The sequence below is a fragment of the Brachionichthys hirsutus genome, chromosome 13 (genome assembly GCF_040956055.1).
Source record: "Brachionichthys hirsutus isolate HB-005 chromosome 13, CSIRO-AGI_Bhir_v1, whole genome shotgun sequence".
Taxonomy (NCBI): Eukaryota; Metazoa; Chordata; class Actinopteri; order Lophiiformes; family Brachionichthyidae; genus Brachionichthys; species Brachionichthys hirsutus.
In genome coordinates this window covers 11,945,279-11,969,578 of record NC_090909.1, presented here as the reverse complement: position 1 = coordinate 11,969,578, position 24,300 = coordinate 11,945,279, and the positions used below count along the sequence as shown (strand labels likewise).

Below are 24,300 nucleotides of genomic sequence, written 5' to 3'. Positions count from 1 at the left end.
CTTTACGCGCGTTTTTTTGAGACGTAAACTCAACGCGTAATGTTGGCTTTGAGATGTGCTGACCTGAAGAGGGGGGAGTAAGGGGGGGAGTAAGGGGGGGAGTAAAGGGGGGGTGTGGTAAAGGGGGGAGTAAGGGGGGAGTCGAGCTCTGACAGAGGGAGATCTGTGCGCGGCGTTCGGAGAGCCGCTGGGGTGCGCGCACTCCCTCCGGACACCGAACCACCGACTTGCATTGCGCAGCGGTTTGAACCTTTTTAATGGATTTCACGTCTGTTTGACGTCCGAGCGCGCGCGCGTCTGGTGGCACCTTTACGCGTGATCGCCGCGCCTTCAGGAGTCAAACCCGAAAGTCTCTCAGTTTGGACGCAGTTGAATGGATTTCCAGGGACGCTGTCTTCAGAGTGGGGACGTGGACGTGGACGTGCACGACGAAGCTTTCCCGCGCCCGCTGGCTCGTGTGCGTAAATGCGTGGATCTGCTTGAGTCCTGCCGGTGAACCGTTTTTTGTAGTTTTCTTCCATCTGGCGTTGGCGCGGCTGCAGGCCAGGATGAACGCGTGCGTCCTCGGCCTCCTCCTCACCCTGGACGTGGCCGCCGTGGCGCTCGGCCTGTCCACGTGCAGCACTCTGGACATGGACCAGTTCAGGAAGAAGCGCATCGAGGCCATCCGGGGCCAGATCCTGAGCAAACTGAAGCTCACCCACCCCCCCGGTGACTTCCCGGAGCCGGAGGAGGTGTCCCGGGACATCGTCGCCATTTACAACAGCACCCGGGACCTGCTGCAGGAGAAGGCCAACGCACGCGCGGCGACGTGCGAGCGGCAGCGGAGCGAGGAGGAGTATTACGCGAAGGAGGTGCACAAAGTCGACATGCAGCCGTTCTTCCCGTCAGAGAGTGAGTACACGCACGCGTGTGTTCTGTGTTGTGTGCACGTCGGGGGGGGGGGGGGGGGGGGGGGGGTTAATGAAACGGGGGGGTTGGAGCTGAGCTGCAGTTTTCCAGTGAGAGTGCGTGGCAACATCTGAGCTGCGCAAGGACACGCAGGCCAACTTCGTTTCTCCAGCACTGCGCACGTAAAAAAAAAAAAAGATCAAAGGTCAGGAGCAAGACAGAAGAAAAACTAATGCAGCGTAAAAATAAAACCGAATAAACAGTTTATGAGAGACAACGAGTCCATTATAGACGTACAAGGACAACTTTCAACTGGTCTGGTACCAAAACACAAAGGCAGTCAATCAGACCCGGGACTGGACCCGGGACTGGACCCGGGATGAGACCCGGGATGAGACCCGGGATGAGACCCGGGATCAGACCCGGGATCAGACCCGGGATCAGACCCGGGATGAGACCCGGGATGGGACCCGGGATGAGACCCGGGATCGGACCCGGGATCGGACCCGGGATCAGACCCGGGATCAGACCCGGGATGAGACCCGGGATCAGCTGGAGAAACTGTTTTTACACTGAACACTTGACTGGACTAAAAGGAGAACCTGAGTCCTACACGCTCGCTGGACTGGATTAGCGGAATTCGGATGATATCTAATAGCCGCCAGTAGCGGCGACAATACGACATCATAGCAACGAGTCCATTCAGTCCAAGAGCAATCAGCGCCATCACCTGCTCTGGTGTCGTCACGACTACAGTCATTCCAGAGACGTCCCGCGAGTCCCGAGGGGGCCCACGGTATTTGTAGGGTGGCTCACAAGGCAGGCTAAAACGGGATTGTTCTCTAACTACTCTTACTACGAGTGGAGACAATGGCGTTGACTTCGTTTCATATTTTTGGGAGTGAAGGTTAGAAAGTTGCAGTTCCTCGTCGGCTGTTTACGATGCTCCCAGGTTTCTAAGGCTCGCAGACTGGCCCAAGTCGGGAGTAAACGAGACTGTTTGACCCCTGAAACCGAGACATCGGGGGCAATAACCAGTGCGTCTGTTCTGTCTGCATTGAGCTGAAGAGAGTTAGCACTTAGCCATCGTTTTATTTCCACCAAACGATGGAGAAAGGACTCAAGCCGATCTCCAAGCTGCTTTTCATCTCTAAAATCTTGGAGAAGGTTGTTAACGGTCAGGTGAAGTCTTTCCTCGAGGAGCATAGGATCCTGGAGGTCTTCCAGTCAGGCCTTAAGACTCGACGCAGCACGGAGACACGCTTTGAAATAGCATCCTTCTGTCCAGTGACTCTGTTGACCTTGTGATTCTTGTCCTGCTGGAGCTGACTGCTGCTTCTGACGTGGTGGACCACTAAATCGTAGCGTCTCAGCTGCAGCACCTAGTGGGCGTCCATGGTACTGTACTGGCTTGGCTCAAGTGTTATCTGTCAGACAGAACTATGTGCGCTAGCCTTGCCGGTCGGGAATCCTCCTCTGTCATGCCACAGGGCTCCATTCTAGGCCCCTTGCTTTTCACCATTTACCTGCTTCCTCTGGGCTCTGTTTTCCAAAAGCATGGCATTTCATTTCACTGCTATGCAGATGACAGTCAAGTCTGCGTGCCACTTAGGGAAGGGCACACTTCTTCAATGAAGCGGCTCCTAGCGTGCTTTGAGGGTGTCAAAGCTTGGTTGGTCCTTACTTTTCTGAGCCTTAACGAAAGCAAAACGGACCTAAAGGTATTAGTTCCTAGTGGCTCTGGTTGTCTGTCTCTGCGTGGCCCCACAAGGTGCTCGAAGGTTTCTGTTCTGCACCTGCATCTCTCGAACCTTTACCTCCCATTTCAAGGAGCTGAATTTCTCCTTCAAATCGTCAAAAGAAATATCAGAAGAACTGGATGGTTGAACAGAAAATCATACCAGATCAAACGAAGTGCCAGCTAACTGTTAGCTTTTACGTTAAGCCCAGGCTTTTTTGTGTAAATGCTAGGGGTGTAACGGGAGACTAAATTGTCATTTCGGTTTGGTTTTGTTTCTTGACGTGTTCGGTTCGGTTAATTTTCGGTAGAAAAAATGTAGAAAAAAAGAACTTAACTTTTATATAAAAATAAAATAGAAACAATAGAATTTGTATAAATAAATAAAAGCGACCCATTTGGCTGATAATTCTAATAATTTTTAGAACTATTCTGTAATAATTTTTAAATGTTAATAAAATTAAAGTTAAAACTGTAAACTTTCAACACTTAGCAGCAACAGCCTGACTATGACAAATGTAACTACTAGTACTACTACTACAGTTACTAGTACTACTACTACCAACTATTCAAGCTTAGTTTTTGACTAGAAAGATGAACTTCTCAACATTGTTTTTCGACACACAACTTTGGATTTCAGTGACTTTGAAGGGGAAGCCAAAGCGTCCCCAACAGGAGGACGGAGTGAGGTGGGTGGGGCTTCCAGCTGCTCAGAGGAAGGCAACACCGCCACCCAGAGATGAACTGTCCGCCCAAACGGAGCCACAACACGCAATAAACTCCACTAAACACAAACACCAGCAGTTATCGATCAAGCATACAAATAACAACAACAAAGAGAAAAATCAAGAGAAGTTCAGAAACTCCCAGCATGAACTCAGAAAGACAGAGGCAGACAGAGACAGAGACAAAGAGACAGACAGAGACAAAGACAGAGGCACACACACAGAGAGAGAGAGAGAGGGAGAGAGATAGACTTTATCTCAAGCCAGGAAGTCCTCAGAGGGACAGAATGACCCTTGAAGTCTGTCAGAAATGCCGTGGAGCATTGGGGTGTATGTGGAAGACACTGGACCCGTTTGTTGACACTGTCCCAGGTCTCACAGTGATCTATTTAAACTCTGTGAGGCACTGTGTGTATTCTCTGCCTACCACTCACATGATGGAAGATTCCAGCAAGAGAGACGCTCAGTCAGGATGGATGGAAGGAAGACCCCTCAACCACCTCCTCCCCGATCCCATCCCCTCCAACAACCTGCTCCCCGAGCCCGATCCCGTCCCCTCCAACCACCTCCTCCCCGATCCTGTTCCCCTCCAACAACCTGCTCCCCGATCCCGTCCGTCCCCTCCAACCACCTCCTCCCCAGCCCGATCCCGTTCCCTCCAACCACCTCCTCCCCGAGCCCGATCCCGTCCCCTCGAACCACCTCCTCCCCGATCCTGTTCCCCTCCAACCACCTCCTCCCCGAGCCCGATCCCGTCCCCTCGAACCACCTCCTCCCCGATCCTGTTCCCCTCCAACCACCTACTCCCCGATCCCGTCCCCTTCAACAACCTGCTCCCCGAGCCCGAGCCCGTCCCCTCCAACCACCTCCTCCCTGAGCCCGACCCCGATCCCCCCCAACTCTTCCTCCATCTCAGTCTGCTAGCACTTACCTGCAGCAACTCCTGTGTTTGCCAATAGCTTTGTTATACCGGCATCACAAGTTAAAGGGGAATTCCACCAATGTTACAGGCAAATGTCATGTCGGAGTTTTACGCCAAAGAGATGGACCCTGTCTTTTTGGACAGTGACGGATTGGACAAGTTAAAAGAGCTTGGTGATGATGTTAAGTAGGGGTGTGATGATTCACGGGATGTATTGAACCTTTTCGGTTCTGCATGTTCGGTTCTGTTCACTTGCATACTGTTCCGGTTTTTCGGTTTTATGCATATTTTCTCATTCCCTGAGTGTCTGACATCATTGACAGAGAGGAAGGCTCGCTGGAAGCTCGCAGGTGTGAATAATGGCATCCTGGCAAATGCAAGTACCTGAGCTGGAAGCCCCGGCCACCTCACTAAGGCCTCCTGTTTGGGGACGCTTTGGCTTCCCTGTTAAAGTCCCCGATGGACTAAGGCAAGGGGAGAAATCCAAAGTTGTGTGTCCACAAAAAATGTGGAGAAGTTAATCTTTCGAGCCAAAACTGAAGCTTGAATAGTTAGTAGTAGGGGCGGCAGTGGATCAGTGGGTTGGGGCTTGGGTTGGGAAGCGGCGACGAAATGAGGAATGTGAGCCGGTGGCTGGAGAGGGGCCAGTTTTACCCTCAAGGGACTGCCCCCCTTTTGCTCCGGGGGCACCGATCATGGCGGCGCCTTCACCCTACGCCCTCTCCGCACGCTTTGGGGCCCTTATGCATTTATGCATGATGCGTGTGGTTGTTTCAAGGGGCCCTTGTACTAGGGTGAAAATGGAATTTTGTTGTGCAGTGTAAAAACATAATGACAATTTTAAAAGCTAATCTTGGTAGTATTAGTAGTTATATTTGTCATATTCATACTGTTGCTGCTAATTGTTCAAAGTTTACAGTTTTAACTTGTTTATTTATAGTTTTATTAAGATTTTTTAATTGTTACAATACAATAGTTTTAAAATTTATTTATTCTAATTTATTTGAAATATTACCCAAATCAGTCGCTTTTATTTATTTATACAAATTCTGTTGTTTTCATATTTGTTTTTTAATAAAAGCATTTAAAGTAATGTGTTCATCCTTTTTTGTACCGAAAATTAACCGAACCCAAATTACATCTTAGTGTAACCGTTACACCCCTAATGTCAAGGTGTGTAATGGGGCTAATCTGACACTGGAGACTTTTCAAAAAACTTGGGGCAATAGCATTTAAAGAGGAAAGAAATTGCTGACCAGCCAGGGAGGGGCCTATGAAAACATTTGGTCTACAAACATGGATAGGTCAGGCAGAGAGTAAGGAACAACACGCTACATCATGGTGGTGCTTCAGATCCAATCTGAGTTGCTTGGGTTGGGGTCTATGCCCAGTGAGTGAGTGGTCTAGTCTATACATGAGAACTTTATTTTAGTAATGTATTTAACCATAAACGCGGGTTTGTTGACTTATTTGATTTGGTTTGTTCAAGGCTAGTATTTCATTAACGGGCCTAAATTTATACCACTTGGCCTTAGGTTTTGAAAAACAGAGCATACACCACTTATTGCTTCAATTCCTGGAATACTACTCATAATTTGAAGACCTTTCATCACTTTCTTGATCGGCAGACTGCATCGCCTCATTTCCTTTCATAAAAGACCTTATTAAAACGATGTAATCCTGTCCAACCTGGTCACTCCCAAGGAGAACATCAACATCTTCATCTCCTCCACTTCTAGCTCCGCCTCCTGTCTTTTCCTCAGAGACACTGTCTCTAAGCCGTCCATCATGGCTGTCCTCATCACTGTCTTGTAGACCTGTCCCTTCGTCCTATCACAGAGCACACCTGATACTTTCCTCCCCCCGTTCCAGCCTGCCTGCACACGATTCTTCACCTCCTTTCCACATTCTCTCCATCACTCTGCTCTGTTGACCTGAGGTACCTGAAGTCCTCTCCCTTCTTTACGTCTATTCCTTGTAGCTTCACTGTCCCCCCTGGGACCTTCTCATGTACACACATGTACTCTGTTTTACTCCTGCTCACCTTCATTCCTCTCTTTTCTAGAGCAGACCTCCACTTCTCTAGATTCTCCTCTACCTGCAGATCACAATGTCATCTGCAAACATCATATTCCAAGTATCTTCCTGTCTCACCTCCTCTGTTAGTCTATCCATCACCATGGCAAACAAAAAGGGGCTCAGAGCTGATCCCTGGTTCATCCCACCTCTACACTAAACTCCCCTGTTACTCCTACTGCAATGCTGTCGTACAACTGGCATACATGTCCTGAACTACTCTGATATACTTCTCTGCCACTCCAGACTTCCTCATGCGGTACTACAGTACCTCATGCAGTACCACAGTTCCTCTCTAGGCACCCTGTCCTAGGCTTTCTCTAGATCTACAGAGACACAATGCAGCTCCTTCTGACCTTCCCTGTACTTCTACATTGCTAGCCTCCACGCTAACATTGCATCTGTGGTACTCTTCCTCGGCATAAAGTTATACTGCTGCTCACAAATACTTACTTCTGTCCTTAGTCTAGTCTCAACCACTTTTGCCATAACTTCATCGTATGACTCATCAGCTTTATCCTCCTATAGTTTCCACAACTCTGTTTGTCTCCCTTCTTCTTGAAAATGGGCACCAGAACTCTTCTCCTCCATTTCTCTGGCATCTTCTTCCCCTCTGATTGTATTAAACAACCTAATTAAAAACTCTACAGTTACCTCTCCTAGACACTTCCATACCTCCACAGGTATGTCATCTGGGCCAACTTTCTTTAGTTTAGGTTTTACCCTACTGATAATGTGTTGTTGCAAAACTAATGTATTTTATGTATAAAATACATAAACCATGGGATACAGTTGTGTTATTTTGTGGCGTAATTTAGTGTTTTTTTAAATAATAGATTCAATGGTACTTGCTAGCCAACAGAGGTTCTGTCGACTGTATAACCGAGTGGGGTTGGCTCCTGGTTGGAGCCTGACAGTGAAGCGGGGTGGCAGATAGGAGCTATAGCTCGGAGGTTCACTCGCCTCGGTGGCATTGTAAACGGAACATTGGTGTTGGTCGATAAGCTGTTTCATCACAATAACAAATCATCTGCAAGGATAGTGGTGATCATATCACCGTCAACTTTAAAAATTATAATAAAAGAAAAAGAAGCAGTGATGCCGCAGGAAGACAACCTCAGGAATCAAACCTGGTACACAAGCAACAGGCAGCACCACGAACGGCAGCAACCACCACTAAGGTACCGCCCAGTTCGGCTAGTGCCGAGACCACGGCGCAGTGTCCTACAGCGGCACGGAGGGAGGCTACGTATGGCTACACACACACAACGTGGAGAAATGAAATACTTTTTTTAAAATTATTAATCACCATCTGCGGACACACACAATGAAATCAAATTTTCACCCTAGAACAACGGGCCCCTTGAAACAACCACACACTAATACGTGTATCAAGGGGCCCTAGCACACGGAGAGGGAGTAGGGTGAATGCGCCGCCGTGGTCGGCGCACCTGGAGCCGTTAGCGAGGACGGTGCCTTGCTCAAGGGCACCTCGGCAGTGCTCTGGAGGCAGACTGGCCCCTCTCCAGTTACCAGCCAACACTCCACATTCAAGCTGGGACTCGAACCGGGGAAGCAGTGGACTTCTCCGCTTCCCAGCCCAGGCCCCAACCCACTGAGCCACTGCCGTGGAGAAGTACCCTTCAGACGGCTCTTTTCTAATAAAAGTGGCTTCTATAAAACATTTACATTTGCCCCTTTTTTTCAGCATTATTAACAACCAAAAACTTTAAAGGAAGGTCTTGAGGTTAAGCAGTGAATCGTCATCTAGGAAGTGTACTCTCTATCTCTCTCTCTTTCTCTCTCTCGCTGTGTCCTTGATTAACACTTTATGCATTGTGATCTGCTGAGCTCGGCATGCTGTTGAGCCTGTGTGACGGATGATCTTTAGATAGATGGGGCTTATCGTCTGGCTAACCTCGACTGAAGCTCTCTAAATAAAGCTTGTCCTGAGAGTGACACACGCACACGGGCTGGCGTGTGTGTGAAGCCCCCTTGTGCTGAACAAACATGAACAGAATGCTTTGTGCAGTCTTGGTTGCAGATTTATACAGACCTGTATTTTTATTTTATTTTATTTTTCAGTGATTTGTTCACGATCATAAATTTGAACAGTTGAAATGAACAAATATATTTTGTTAATCTCCTGAGGCGGATACTTTGGATACTTCCAATAAAGCTGAAAGGAAGGATCGAGGATTACGTTGCAAATAAAGCAACATTTCACCTCGAGAACACGCCCCTCTGTCGTACGTTTGTTCTTCTTCATGTAGAACCACGGTTCTTCACTCACTCCTTCATCTTCTGAACCGCAGGTTGCGTGCTGGAGCCCATCCCAGCAGTGCAACGGGTGAGAGGCGGAGTACACCCTGGACAAGCCGCCAGATCATCGCAGGGCAACACACACACACACACCTATGGCCAATTTATTCTCTGGATTCCTCCCGCCTCCAAAATGAGGCGACTTAGTTACGATAAGTTGTGTGTGTGTGTGAATGATTGTCTGTCTTTGTGTGGCCCTGCGATGAACTGGCGGCTTGTCCAGGGTGTACGCCGCCTCTCGCCCATTGATGGCTGGGATAGGCTCCCGCCCGAGCCGCTAACAGACGAAGCGGTCAGGAAGATGAATGAATGAATGGTTTTAGTTGTTCCTCTGGTCAGTGGTCAAAGCCCTCTGATTACCAACCACGTTTTGATCATTTCCAGACCTCCGTTCCCGAGGAATCAAATCTGCTTCTGCCTCTTGGGGTTTCTTCCGTTTCAGTAATTGCAACTGTGACGGATCTTGTGCTTTCCAGGACATGAACAGAAATGGAATGTGATGGTGCTTTGATGGAGTGCCAGCATTCAGCCTGGTTGCTGTGACAATCCTCTCTCCCTGTGATGGAGTGATCAGAGAGAGGAGGCGTTCATCCGTTTCCAGATCCAAAATCCAGGTTGCAGAGAGAGAGAGAGAGAGAGAGGAGGCAGCTGCGGGGGAAACCTGAAATCTTTAAGACCTTGGGGCATTCGACAGACTGCAGAGTTGTTGCGAGCCATTTCCTGTTTGATTGCGCAATACGTTGCCGCTCTGCCACTGGGGCCGAACATTGCAGAAGTGCGAAGGGAGAGAAAGACGTTGGATGAGCGAGAGGTAAAAGCCAAACACCTCCTCCAGCAACAGTAGAAGTTTGAAGCCGTGCTGGAGGGAGGGGAGGAGCATGATGGGCGCGTGATGGACGGTGCTGATGTGCAAGCTGGGTCTCACCCAGAAGAGTTTCTGGTTGGGATGCTGCTCGGCTACGGGCTAGACAAGACGCGTTGAGCAGCGCTTCCCAGAGCAGCGCTTATGACAGGCAAAAATGTGTCCACACGCCACAAAATGTCCGTTTTCTCTGCTACCTTTATTTTTGTGCAGTGGCCCCTCGCTATAACATGGTTCATCTTTTTTAAATGCAATTTTGCATGTTTTTTTTTTACAGTGCTTGAACGCGCATTGTGTTCTGCTGTAGCACGGCCACGTCAAATCAGGAGAGAATGGACCTTTCAACAGTAAAGATTAACAGTCAACACAACTTTATTGATCCACACAGAACAGAACAGGCTGAATAAATAGAACGGCTACGCGTCTTTAGATATTTGGGGCTAATTTCAATTTTTAACGCTGTTTGCTAACTTACCAAACATCTGTCCTCTCATACAAACTTTGTGACGGAAGAAAATGACGCGTCAGATTGAGGGTTTTGACTGACGGCTCACGTGTCCAATAGCATTCAAGAAAGGGACCAGAAACATTCCAAGCGATTGTGAGAGAGCCAATTAGAGGGCGCCGGGGTGGAAGTCCTTTTGGCTTTAATGTGTACAATATAACGTGTGTGGTAAAAGGTTTACAGCCTTAAAACATGTATAATAATTGTAAAAGAATAAAGCTGACTACTTAAAGGATTTCGCCTATTGCGGGTTATTTTTAGAACGTAACCACCGCGATAGATGAGGGACCCCTGTATACTGAACCAAATCTATATATAAGATATACTTTGCACCTTCACTTGACTTTTACGCTGTGCAGAGCCTGTTTAATTTCAGCAAAGTGCTATTCTAGTCTATTCTAATTGCAAGTGTGCAAGTGTGTGAGTTCATAGAGCACGCCAGCATTGGACCACTTGAAGGAATATTACTTGGTTGGCAGCATCAAACTTCTTCGTTCCTTGTATTGGAGAATCTCAAGGATTGGCTTGGTTGATATTTAGTTATTTGTTGTATTTAGATATATATTTGGGTTTTGAAATGCAGCATCGGATGTATTTCTTACCAAAGTTTTCAGCAGGTCCTAATACCACGGCTGATGACATTGTCACTCGTCTGCATGCCCGGCGTGGATTTGAGTCTACCCACAGATTTATGTTACCTTTGCATGCAACCATTTATGGCAACGCGGCATAACGTTGTCAATAGGGTGAGGATTTAAATACAAACTCGCAATGAGAATCTAGCTTGAAGGGGACTTTTCCTTCCTCGTTGGTAAGAACAAACGAAGGCACTGGACCCTCCTCATCTGTACATTTCTATGTGATGGGTTGCCAAGTTTTGAGACAAGCCTACTGACGATACAGGATTTTCATGCCCTATAGTGAAACAACTGATCAAAGACTGTGCTGATTAATGCAGGTGACACGTTCTAGATACTGCACCTGTACTGGCATCAATTCAAACGTGCAACTGCCACACCCCAAAGGAAAAACCATCCGGGAGTTCCGTAGCCAAACCGGCCGCCTTCTGAAGTTTGGGACACAGTATGTGTCCTAAATCGAGGTAGTCGCGTACTGGACTGAATGTCCTACCGCAGACTGGGACAAAAAGGACCCCAGTCATGACGTGTGCTAGTCTTCATTGTGATTGTGTATATGTAGTACATGCATAAAGAGGACGTATCTGCATTGTGTGTGTGTGTGTGTGGCGGCCTGTGGTGGATGGGTCCAGAAGGGGCTGCGTATTTTTAGTTCCCAGCGATTCTGTGTGGAGTTGTTTTCAACTTGCTATTGGCAGGTGACTAGTGGGGCGGAGGCGAAGCAGACGGGCAGGAGCTGCAGATCCTGATGTTTCCCTCGGTCTCTGCCTTTTTCTCTGGCCTCTCTTTCCTGTCTTCTAATGAAGGACCGCCCCCCCCTTCTGTCCCTTGACTTCTTGCCGTTTCCTTCAGTTTGTCTTGGTTACTGAGGTGTTTGCCACACTGTATCATTTCATCATCCATTGAAAGCTGCATTTTCACCTTTATTCTCTTTCATTCTTCATTAATCACATAAAGCCGATAAAAACCTGATCTGCTTTACTGCATTCTCTATTCTTCAATAACAACAAAAAAAACATCTGTTGCTTCATTCACTAATTCTTCCCTCTCATGTTGTCACCATTGCTTATAGGCCAATTTTCCATTGGGATGAAGAGGTGATGGGGGTGTGGGGGGGGGGTGGGTGTATGAATCCTTCCATCTTCCTACTGGCCTCTGTCAACACCTTCATCTCTACTCTTCATCACTCTAACATCCTTCCCATCTCTGTCTCTCTGTCTGTCCTGCCTGTACAGATCCTTCTCTCCCTCTTTACTATCTAACCTGCATACAGGTCATCATATGACCTCTGTTTGACCTTTGCCACCTCTACCTTTGCCTTGCGTCTCGTCTCCCTGTACTCTTGTTTACTCTCTTCTGTCCTCTCAATGTCCCTCTTCTTCTTAGCTAACCTCTCTTCCTGTGTACACTTCTGCACTTCCTGGTTCCACCACCAGGTCTCCTTATCTCCTTTCCTCCCAGAAGACACACCCAGTCCTCTCCTACCTGTCTTCCTGATCACCTTAGCTGTTGTATTCCAGTCTTCTGGAAGCTTCTCTTCCCAGAGCCTGTCTCACCTCTTCCCTGAAAGCCACACACCGCTGCTCTTCCCTTGTTTGTTCTCTTCCTCTTCTTCACCACTAGAGTCATCTTCCTCACCACCAGCCTATGCTGGCTGGCTACACTCTCTCCTACCACGACCTTACAGTCACCAACCTCCTCTAAACTGCTCCGTCTACAAAAGATGTCGTCCACCTGGTGCTCCTCCCTCCACTCTTGTAGGTCACCCTGTGTTCTAGTCTCTTCTGGAAATAAGTGTTAACTACTGCCATGTCCCTCCTTTTGGTAAAGTCCACCTCCATCTGTCCTTCTAGGTTCCTGTCCTGAACACCAAACTTGTCCATCACTTCTTCATCTCCTCTATTTCCTTCACCAACACACCCATTGAGGTCTGCTCCAATCAGGACTCTCTCACTGCTAGAGATGCTCTGAACCACTTCATCCAAGTCAGTCCAGAACTTCTCCTTCTCCTCTAACTCACCTCCTACCTGTGGAGAGTAAGAACTTCTCCTTCTCCTCTAACTCACCTCCTACCTGTGGAGCGTAAGAACTTCTCCTTCTCCTCTAACTCACCTCCTACCTGTGGAGCGTAAGAACTTCTCCTTCTCCTCTGACTCACCTTCTACCTGTGGAACGTAAGAACTTCTCCTCCTCCTCGAACTCACCTCCTACTTGTGGAGCGTAAGAACTTCTCCTTCTCCTCTAACTCACCTCCTACCTGTGGAGCGTAAGAACTTCTCCTTCTCCTCTGACTCACCTTCTACCTGTGGAACGTAAGAACTTCTCCTCCTCCTCGAACTCACCTCCTACCTGTGGAGCGTAAGAACTTCTCCTTCTCCTCTAACTCACCTCCTACCTGTGGAGCGTAAGAACTTCTCCTCCTCCTCTAACTCACCTCCTACCTGTGGAGCGTAAGAACTTCTCCTCCTCCTCGAACTCACCTCCTACCTGTGGAGCGTAAGAACTTCTCCTTCTCCTCTAACTCACCTCCTACCTGTGGAGCGTAAGAACTTCTCCTCCTCCTCTAACTCACCTCCTACCTGTGGAGCGTAAGAACTTCTCCTTCTCCTCTAACTCACCTCCTACCTGTGGAGCGTAAGAACTTCTCCTTCTCCTCTAACTCACCTCCTACCTGTGGAGAGTAAGAACTTCTCCTTCTCCTCTAACTCACCTCCTACCTGTGGAGCGTAAGAACTTCTCCTTCTCCTCTAACTCACCTCCTACCTGTGGAGCGTAAGAACTTCTCCTTCTCCTCTGACTCACCTTCTACCTGTGGAACGTAAGAACTTCTCCTCCTCCTCGAACTCACCTCCTACTTGTGGAGCGTAAGAACTTCTCCTTCTCCTCTAACTCACCTCCTACCTGTGGAGCGTAAGAACTTCTCCTTCTCCTCTGACTCACCTTCTACCTGTGGAACGTAAGAACTTCTCCTCCTCCTCGAACTCACCTCCTACCTGTGGAGCGTAAGAACTTCTCCTTCTCCTCTAACTCACCTCCTACCTGTGGAGCGTAAGAACTTCTCCTCCTCCTCTAACTCACCTACCTGTGGAGCGTAAGAACTTCTCCTCCTCCTCGAACTCACCTCCTACCTGTGGAGCGTAAGAACTTCTCCTTCTCCTCTAACTCACCTCCTACCTGTGGAGCGTAAGAACTTCTCCTCCTCCTCTAACTCACCTCCTACCTGTGGAGCGTAAGAACTTCTCCTTCTCCTCTAACTCACCTCCTACCTGTGGAGCGTAAGAACTTCTCCTTCTCCTCTAACTCACCTCCTACCTGTGGAGCATAAGAACTTCTCCTCTAACTCACCTCCTACCTGTGGAGCGTACCCACTAACAATATTCAACATGACACCCTCAATCTCCAGCTTCTGGTCCCAAACACAGTTCAGGCACAGCTAGCTTTTCTTGCTTTACATCTGGGTTGGACATGAAAATAAAAATCAGCTTCTGTTTGATGGAAAACACTGCATCATGTGAAACGGCAGCGAGAGTCCATTATCTGTGTTTACAGTTGTCAAATCCAGATGTCTCATTGGACCAAATTCATTCATTTATATCCAGTAGTCCCTCGATATAATGCGGTTCATTTTCCGCGACTTTGCTGCTTCGCGGATCTTTTTGGTGCAATTTCCGATTTGTTTTTTGCACTTGAACGCTCCTTGAACGCTTCCTCCGTGCCGGTCGGAGGAACTGTGAAATACGCGCGAGTCGCTATTCATCATTTCTCATGTGTTCAACCTCGTAGGTTGATCATTAAAATTAAATTCGTTATTTCTAAAAGCTATCATGTTTATTTCTTAAGCGTTTGTTTTATAGCGCTCTTATTCTCTGTGTAAAAAGAGGCTTTTATTTTGTAGGAGCATAAACGTCACGTCCCTTTTGGGTTTCGTTTCTTCCTGTTGATACATGTAGCCGCTGCCGTTCCGCTGTGCTAAGCTATCCAATAAAGCAGCATGAGAGGCTAAAGACAGCACGAGTAGAATATTTGTTCTTCTGCACTCCAAGCGGTTCTTTCCTCGACCTGCACGCCTTAACATTATTAACAGGAAAACGTTTACTGTACGTACTATATATTTATATTCCTCAAACAAATGTTTAGTTCTGAAAAGGTTTTGATCTTTGGTTTCATTCTATAATACTGAAACAATCTATTTAGATTAATGCCTGACTGTTAAACGTGTATAAAGTGTGTGGTGAGGGGTTTTACAGCCTTAAAACATTTATGTTCATGTATAATAATTGAAAATAAATAAAAATTACTACATTGCGGATTTCACTTATTGTGGGTTGTTTTTGGAACGTAACCCCCTTGGAAAATGAGGGACTACTATACCGGTAAATCACACCAATAGCAGCATGGCAAGACCTCATCGGTTCAGAAAGAGCCCCCTTTCTCATTCTCTTTCCTGTTCTACAGATGTGATCTCCGCTACGCACTTCAACCCTTACTTCAGGCGGGTTTCCTTTGATGTGTCCTCAATGGAGAAGAATGCCTCCAACCTGGTGAAGGCCGAGCTCCGGATCTTCCGTCTTCAAAACCACAGAGCACGAGTGTCTGAGCAGCGCATCGAGCTCTACCAGGTGCGTACACCCTGGCTGGCCTCGGAAGCTGCCAGGGTTTCTGCAAGCCCCTATGAGCCGCTACGTTTCCCCCACACACACTTTGAACCACGCGGTTTATACAACAATGTGGCTAATTTATGGCCATTTATGGGCTAAAAATCACAAACACTCAAATATCAAATATTCTGAACCACAAGCAACATCAGGATGAGAAGAGTCACCGAGAGGACGGTCTTGCGCAGGTCTACACTGAGCTCTCTTATGCTGTAATGAGGACCTACAGCCCTGTGGGGGGCAGCATTGCTGTTTTTGGGTGGATGATCGTCACCTATTACAATGTAATGGAAAGAAGAAACAGGATTGTGGCAGAGAGGAGGGAAAATGGTGAAACGGGAGCGATCTGGGAAGTCTAAGCAGGTCACACTGGAGAGTATGAGTCACAGTTTGGGTTATTAGAAATGATGATCACGGTGAAAATGACCGCGCTGAAGAAACGAGCGGTACCGAAGCGGACCGATAATCAAGCCGGGCCGGGTGGTGAGAGTCGGACTAAATCACGGCGTGCCACCACACAACGCGACTCACGGGTCGACTGAGAGTTTGGGTGCAGATTCAGGTTCCAGATTGGGACGGATATCGTGAGCCTGTCTGGATCACCGACGAGCAGCTGCTGTACAGTTGATATCTACTGGACTTTCTGCTTGTCCCGTGAGGGGTCGCCACAGCAACCCGACCTACTCCACTTCACCCTGTCCTTTGCATCGTCCTCCCCAACACCAGCCACTCTCATGTCCTCCCTCACTACGTCCATGTCTCTTCTCCTGGGTCGTCCTCTAGTCCTGTTCCCTGCAGTTCCATCCTCAGCATCTACTGCAGCGGTCGCAACCTGCGTGTAGTGGCTGGCACGCGAGGGCATTGATATTGGCATGCAGAGATATTAAGGGGCTATTTTTTTTAATATATATTTTATATATGGAGCAGTCTAAATGTCCTTAAATGCTACTGTATTTTTTGCACCATAAGGCGCACTTAAAATCCTTTAATTTTCTCAAAACTTGACCGTGCGCATTTTATGTCGTACACGGCGCTCAGAAATCAGTCCAAATGTTTTAGTACTTTAGTAAGCGACGAAGCCGCACCGCTAGATGGACTGTTGGAGTGTTACGGCTGCCGTAGTCAGGAGCCTTGCGGAGTGATACGTACCGGTGCTGTCCTTCAACATAGTATTATAGTCAGGAGCCTTGCGGAGTGATACGTACCGGTGCTGTGCTTCAACATAGTATTATAGTCAGGAGCCTCGCGGAGTGATACGTACCGGTGCTGTCCTTAAGCATAGTATTATGGTCAGGAGCCTCGCGGAGTGATGCGTACCGGTGCTGTGCTTCAACATAGTATTATAGTCAGGAGCCTCGCGGAGTGATACGTACCGGTGCTGTCCTTCATCATAGTATTATAGTCAGGAGCCTCGCGGAGTGATACGTACCGGTGCTGTCCTTCAACATAGTATTATAGTCAGGAGCCTCGCGGAGTGATACGTACCGGTGCTGTCCTTCAACATAGTATTATAGTCAGGAGCCTCGCGGAGTGATACGTACCGGTGCTGTCCTTCATCATAGTATTATAGTCAGGAGCCTCGCGGAGTGATACGTACCGGTGCTGTCCTTCAACATAGTATTATAGTCAGGAGCCTCGCGGAGTGATACGTACCGGTGCTGTCCTTCAACATAGTATTATGGCGTGCTGACGAAGCGGAGTTCCACCTCGAGGCTGTTGGTCCCGCAGCAGAACACGGGAATAGAGCAGCGGCGAGAGAATCCAGCGTTAATGAATCAATGGAGGAAGAGGAGGAAGCAAGAAGAAGACCTGCAGCAACTCGGCTCCTGAGATCTGCGGCTCCGTGCGCGCCAATCTCACCGATACGGTCTAAACCCAAGTGAAGCAAGCTAACGAGCTAACTAGCAAACTAGCTTATCATCATCATCCCGGGTGGACTAACCAAAGAACTCCAACTGTTCAACGTTAAACTGCGAGCTGCGTGGGAGCGCTGGACGACAGGAGAACACACGTTCACCAAGACAGGGAGGCGACACCGGGCGAGTTTCATCTTGAGAATAAGTTGAATAAAGTTTGACTTATCTGACCATTTTGTTTTGCTTAATGCACCTTAAAACCCGGTGCGCCTTTTGTATGAAAAAAGACTCGTTCATTGATGTTCCACGAAGTTGCGCCTTATAATAAGGTGCGCTCTACTAGGAGTAACTGTTTAATACGTAGTGTAACTCATTATGTTACGAGTGTGCGGATGTGATCGTTACTTGAGCGTGTTACAGCGAGGCTCTTTGCTGGGTCAAATAATAATAATAATGCATTGGTTTTTTTATTGTGCTTTTCTGGACATTCCAAGACGCTTTACATTGTGCATTATTCATTCACTCCATAGTTGGTGTTGTTGAAGCTACTATTGTAGCCACAGGAACCATCACTAACAATCTGGCAGAGAGCTGAAGACTGAAAAGAGTGTATGTACTGTGAGGCTGATGAGGAGATGAGCAGCAGTCCTAAGCATTCTTCTGAGAGTCCATGGCAACTGTAAACGGACAGCAGAGGGGTTAATAACTTTGGAGACCAGGAAAGGCCCAACAAACCTGGGAGCCAGCTTCTTGTAGACACCTGGAGTGGAAGGTCCCTGGCAGACAGCCAGACGTGTTGTCCTACCCGGTACTGAGGAGCGCAGAGCGATGGTGGTCACCCGGTAACCTTTGGCGGCCTGAGGAACTTAAAAGCTGGACACGGGTCTGTCAACAGATCCGGTGACACCTGTGGACATAAGCCTGGACAGTAGGAGCCAGAATGTCTTGTTCCTGAGGAGAGAACAAGAGAACAGTCGGGGTTGATGCCCAAAACAGACCTGGAACAGGGAGGACCCAGTAGCGGCAACTTTCAAAGAGTTGTGTGCATACTCAACCCAAGGAAGCATCGGACTCCAGAACGGGTTCTGGCTGACCTTGCAGCGAAGGGCGGTTTCCAGGTGTCTGTCGGTTCTCAGTCATCCAGGTCATGGTAAATCATAAAGCGCAAAAAAGAAGAATCAACTGGACTTGTTCAAGTTTGATTGAAGACATTTGACCTGTCATCCAAGAGGCTTCTTCAGTTCTAAGAGACTGGTAGAGAGCTTAGATACTAAGGGTGCTTTCACACTGCCACTGTTTGCTCCCCTTTAAACGGACCAGAGTTCCTTTCCTCGGATAATCCGCTCCGTTTGGGCTGGTGTGAAAGCACATCCGAACTCTGGTGTGAATAAAACTCCACCTGAAAATGTGGGTCTCGGTTCGCTTGCAAGAGAACCCTGCTTTGTTTCGTTAGTTTCGTGAGCAGTGTGAAAGCTCACCGGAGCAAACGCAGAACTAAACGTACGTAGTGATGCTACGCAGTGCGTCTCCGGTAGAGGAAGTACAGCGAGCACCGAGCTGCTCTGCAGGGGAAGCTCAGTTACCAAAAGAAATAAAAGTGGTGAAATATTTCCCGCTGTGTGTAGATTTCATTAACTAACTAGAAAACGACAATCAGAGATTGCAGACCTCGCCTCCAAAAGACTATTCGATCTTGTGAGACAGTAAACAGGGCTTCCGGATCAGAGGGGCCAAACCTGCTCTAGCTTGCTGCTCCGGAACGTACTACAAGACTCCTTCTGGACTCTTTTTCCCATCATGCCATTCGTGTCCCTCCCTCTTAAAGTGGCAGTTTACAGCACAGGCACAATTCCAGATGTAAAAATAATTCTAGAATCTGGATCCAGATCCGGATCAACGCCATTCTCGGGGAGGACCGAGCCACGGACAGAACCTTGCTTGTGTAAAAATTTCAAGTCGATTGGGTTCCTAGTTTTTGAGTTATGCGCTCGGACAGACAAACAAACAAACAGACAGACAAACGCACCCAATTGCAATACCCTCGCCTCCTCTTTGGCGAGGGTAAATATGCGTTATAATACTTGAATCTTTTGTTCAGAACCAGCTACTTATCACCGGTAACTGACACGACTTCTCCCCCCAGCGCTACGGCGCTTTAACACAGTCAAGCATGATCGTCGAGTGGGTTGTTCCACTGCGCGAAACTGGACGGTCATTGGATAAATGCTGGGCTTTGTCCCGCCCATCAGCATCTCTGGGGCATTATGATTGGATGATCTGTCTGTGGCGGAATCCCTTTTTGATTGAATGTGAAATCAGCGAATCAACAATCTTGAAGCATAAACATTAAATTTTCATCATTTCATTTTCTAACCGCTTATTCCGTTATCGGGTCGCGGGCCAAGCTGGAGCCAATCCCAGCAGTCAATGGGCGAGAGGCAGGGGACACCCTGGACAAGCCGCCAGTTCATCGCAGGGCAACACAGAGACAGACAACCAGCCACACACACACTCACACCTACGGGCAATTTAGTGTACATTACATTTTTAATTCCGTTATTCTGAACTGAGCCTGATACTTTAGAATCAGAATCAGAATCAGAAGTGGTTTATTGCCATTGTCAGTGAGGGTTCACAGACTAGGAACGTTTCTCGGTAAAGTCGTGCTACATGTAACAGTAATGACAAAATACAAAAAACATACAAGTACAGACACATCACAAAACAGCAGCCGGAGTGGATACACAGATGTGTACTAGCAGCAGTAAACTAGCGTAATCACGCAGTGCAAGTGGAACAGTGCACGTTGTATTCAGGAGTCCGGGACAGAATTATTAAGTGTTCATTCGTCTTACGGCTGAGGGAAAGAAGCTGTTCTTGTGGCGGGAGGTTCTGGTCCGGATGGACCGTAACCTCCTGCCTGAGCGGAGAGGGTCAAAGAGTCTGTGTCCAGGGTGGGAAGGGTCGGCTCCGAGTCCTGGAGACATACAGGTCCTGGAGCGATGGCAGCTTGCAGCCGATCACCTTCTCCGCATTCTCCGCTTTACCGATCTCCAGCGACTTTGTCTTTGTTAAAAACGACGAGCGTTTTTTTATTTATGATGTAGGCTTCCCCTCCTTGAATGAGCAGCAGCCGCCACTGGCGCAATCCAAACCAAAACAAACATGGGAGAGGGAGGGACTTCCCCTTCTACTTCGTCCAATCGACGCGTGCCCCTTTCAGCTCCAAAAGTTTGCTTTGCGAAATCATCACAGTGTGAATGCAGACCTTTCAACTAATAATAAATGCAACAGTTTGCTCCCAATCGAACCGAGTCCTCTTGGTGTGCAGTGTGAAAACGACCTAAGATGCCTTTCAAATATCTATGTAAACTAAAATACAATCTGTGTTTCGTGACTTAGTCTGTTTCCTCCGCAGATTTTAGGACACAAAGACCTGACGTCCCCAACACAGCGCTACATCGACAGCAAAGTGGTCCGCACGCAAACGGAAGGAGAGTGGCTGTCCTTTGATGTGACCGAGGCTGTGAGCGAATGGCTGAACCACAGAGGTAGCAGACACGCCCCTTGAGCACCTTTCAGTCTGTGTCTTTTGCCTTTGCGATCTTGGTGTTTTGCCTCTCCACAGACAGAAACAGCGGATTCAAGATCAGTCTGCATTGCCCATGTTGTACCTTTGTGGCATCAAACAACTACATTATTCCCAACAAGAGCGAGGAGCTGGAAGCACGGTTTGCAGGTTACTTCATTAAAATATCTGATGGGATGTGAAGGATGAGGCTTCTGTTGGTATTGTGAGTCAGTATATCTCCAGCGTGTGCCCATCCTGAACCCTTACTGCTTCCTGTTGCGTATCTTACTGCACATGGCCATTACCCGTCTAGCCACCCGATTCACAGACCTTTCATTGATCAGCACAGTTGTGCTGTCCGTCAATCAACACTTCAACACATGCTGAAGTGTTGATTACTGGACGATTCAAATAGATCCTAGGTATCAGATTTTTTGGTTTTGTTTTTTGTTCAGTTTTGTAACTCTTTCTCCACAAATTATGCAATCTTCATCATTAGAGATTTTCAACTGTAATGATTCGAGTGATTTACGTTTCCTCATAGTTTTGTGTGTGTATTTTGTGTAGGTATTTTGTACGGACAGTTAGAAATGTGATTGAATTCTTCCACCATTTTCGGTGTCGAGATGAAATGAGCTGGTTGAAGTTCATCACATTTTGACCTGGTCAGCAGCAAAGCGTCTTTCTCAATTGTTCTGTCAACAGGTATTGACGACAGCTTCGTCCACGGCGGTGACCTGAAGGTGTTTAAGAAACGGCGACACAGCACTCGGGCTCCGCACCTTCTCCTCATGCTGCTGCCTTCGTACCGGCTGGAATCCCAATCCCAGTCCCAGCACAAGAACCATCGCTCGAAGAGAGCCCTCGACGCTGCCTACTGCTCCAGGTACCAAACTGGAAGTCACACTTATTCTAGTCGCACCACAAGGAAAGGTCCTCCCATCTGTGAGTCGTACTGACACACGTACCCACATACCCAGAATGAATCCAAACTAAAGAGAGCTGATTTTGAATCAGAGACAAGCAGCCAATCAGCTTCCTTCCTTTGAGTCGGACAGCAGGTGCAGGCTTCACCTTCCTTCTACGTGTCTTTCCATGTGTCTGTAAGATTCTGTCTGGCCACAGAAAAACGATCTACATTTATATTTGATTTCTGTGGTTCTTTGATACTTCCTGCTTCCTTGTACTTGTACTGTTAACCAGCTGTCCAAGCGTATTAGCGCATCTGTTCAAAAAGGTTTTGAACAGATGCGCGGCACCGTCGGTTGCAGCAGTTCAGGGCTGGGAGGTGTGAGTTCTGCAGAGTTCTGCAGAGTTCATGTGCTTTTGTCTCCAGTGTTGGTGTTTTTAACAAAGAATGTTAATGCTGGTGCAACACTAGTTCCTTTTAGTTGTGGTTTTAACCCCGAGGCATCTCCCAGCCTCAGCGTTTCCAACTTACTGGTTCACTCGTGTCATCTATCTTGACCTACTGTATCTTATCCTATCTGCACTTTTACCCTGTAATAAATCTGGATGCTAAGATGCTAAGTTTCCAAACCCCTTTATCTCTGTAGAAATGTTCAGGACAACTGCTGCTTACGGTCACTCTACATTGATTTTAAGAAGGACCTGGGCTGGAGGTGGATCCATGAGCCAAAGGGCTATGAGGCGAACTTTTGTGCCGGGGCCTGCCCATATCTCTGGAGCGCCGACACCCAGCATTCCAAGGTAGCGTATGGCAGGCCGGGCCCGTGGGCTCATAAAGTCAAGGCCCTGAGTTGTCTTAATGTGGCACTTACTGCATGGCGTCATTGTGAGTGTTGCGTTTCAGGTGCTAGGACTGTATAACGACATCAACCCTGAAGCATCGGCATCGCCCTGCTGCGTCTCCCAGGACCTTGAGCCTCTCACCATCCTCTACTACATTGGCAAGACCCCCAAAATAGAGCAGTTCTCTAATATGAAGGTTAAGTCCTGCAAGTGCAGCTAGAACCCCCAAAATATAACAAAAACTCTTTCTTTTACGCAACCATACACATTAACGTGCACGCGCACACACACACACCCAGTGGACTACTTACATGAACTGATATAATAGCCATGTTTTCGGGTACATTTATATTTGTAGGATAGAAGAAACGCAGGCTCGGAACAATTCAACGGTTGTTTCGTGCGTCGTTGGTTTGTTTCATGCTTGCTTTAACAGCACCATCAAAGGTCTCGCTGTCTGAGTCATGTGTCTTTTAAAAAGCCATAAAACGTTCTGCGCACTGACTTCGGACTGGGTGTTTGTTGGTCGGTGGTTAACTTGCTGCCGAGGCAGAAGCCAAAGTGGCGTTCCACACATCTCCGGAGATTTCACAGACACTTTGCGCCACCGTGTCTGGTAATGTCCGGCATCTTCCCATCACTTCACTATTTCATGGTGATGGTTACGCAACGGTGCCAAATTTAACCGAAGTGGAATGGATCTCGCCGGCGGCGCACCGATGAAAGTGTGGCATCAACGAGTTTACAAATGTTGATAATGACAGGAAAAGTTCAGCAAATGAGAAAATGGTGGCTCCCGTTATTATGATGCTCTTATGTTTGGAGCAGTGAAGCCTGGATTTCTTTGTTCATCACACTCATTCATAAAATTCTTAATAATTTTCGTTTTACTGAAAATCAAACCTGGGAATAAAGTTTAGACACATTATGTTGTACCGTTCACACAATTGTCTAAAACGGCCAACTTCCTGGGTAAACGGATTTGTTTATGTCTTCCGCAGCTTTAATGCCAGTATTTATTTTGTGCTGTCGATGCTTGGGCCCTCTTGTACAGTTCACAGATGTCGACTCGAGTCGTGTTTGTTCGGCTTTATGGACCACTCAGTGCTTCGAAGCCAAGCCAGCCTTTACCTCATCCTGGTAAAGGCCGCCATGCCGCCGGTTCATTGTGCTTGATGTCATCCTTACAACTACTCACAAACTGAACGCACAGAGGTCGGAGGTCGGCAGCTTTCCCAACATCAATTTGACATGGAAATTCCATGTGCCGAAGGTCAAATCATTGACCTCCAGATTCATGGGCGGCAGCTCCATCTCCGTAGCTGCAACTGCACAATCCCACAGTCGATTTTTGTCTTTTTCCTGTTTTCTTCATAATGGTGTACATTTATTTCCATACAGAGCAGGAATGTAATCCGATCACATGTGTCATCCGACAGACTCAGAGCTGTCCACTTGTGATTGGACTACCCAGGATGGATGTTAGTACCAGGTGTTAACGTGTTATAGAAACGGTGACTATAGATCAGGCATGGGCAAACTATGGCCCGCGGGCCACAAGCGGCACCTTGGGCTTTTTAATCCGGCCTGCCGAATTTGTGCAAATTATATCATTACATTTTATTATAATTAAACCTCATTCATTTTACCATTTAAGATGAGTTTTTTTATTGTCATATGTTTTACACTGCAAGCACACAATGAAATTCCATATTTCTCCCTGTAATACTGCCTGTAAAAGGCCAAAGCCTTTCATGTAATGTCTTTTACATGTCATTTATATTCAT

The 24,300-nt window shown here is 47.6% G+C and overlaps 1 protein-coding gene across 1 annotated transcript; it reads left to right on the top strand.

The window, feature by feature from the left end:
- Positions 1-548: 548 nt before the first annotated feature.
- On the top strand, positions 549-23,010 carry tgfb2 (transforming growth factor, beta 2). Its single transcript, XM_068747077.1, has 7 exons — positions 549-894; positions 15,135-15,298; positions 20,609-20,741; positions 20,819-20,929; positions 21,467-21,647; positions 22,318-22,471; positions 22,575-23,010. The coding sequence occupies exons 1-7, from the start codon at positions 549-551 to the stop codon at positions 22,731-22,733; spliced, it is 1,248 nt and encodes a 415-aa protein (XP_068603178.1). The 3' UTR covers positions 22,734-23,010.
- The last annotated feature ends 1,290 nt before the right edge of the window (positions 23,011-24,300 follow it).

What these genes read in the sequence shown, in the direction of transcription:
- tgfb2 (XM_068747077.1), top strand. Translation starts at nt 549, where the DNA reads ATGAACGCGTGCGTCCTCGGCCTCCTCCTCACCCTGGACGTGGCCGCC. An exon ending in GCCGTTCTTCCCGTCAGAGA is followed by an intron (nt 895 to 15,134) that starts GTGAGTACACGC and finishes CCTGTTCTACAG; the next exon opens with ATGTGATCTCCGCTACGCAC. An exon ending in GCTGGAAGCACGGTTTGCAG is followed by an intron (nt 20,930 to 21,466) that starts GTTACTTCATTA and finishes TTCTGTCAACAG; the next exon opens with GTATTGACGACAGCTTCGTC.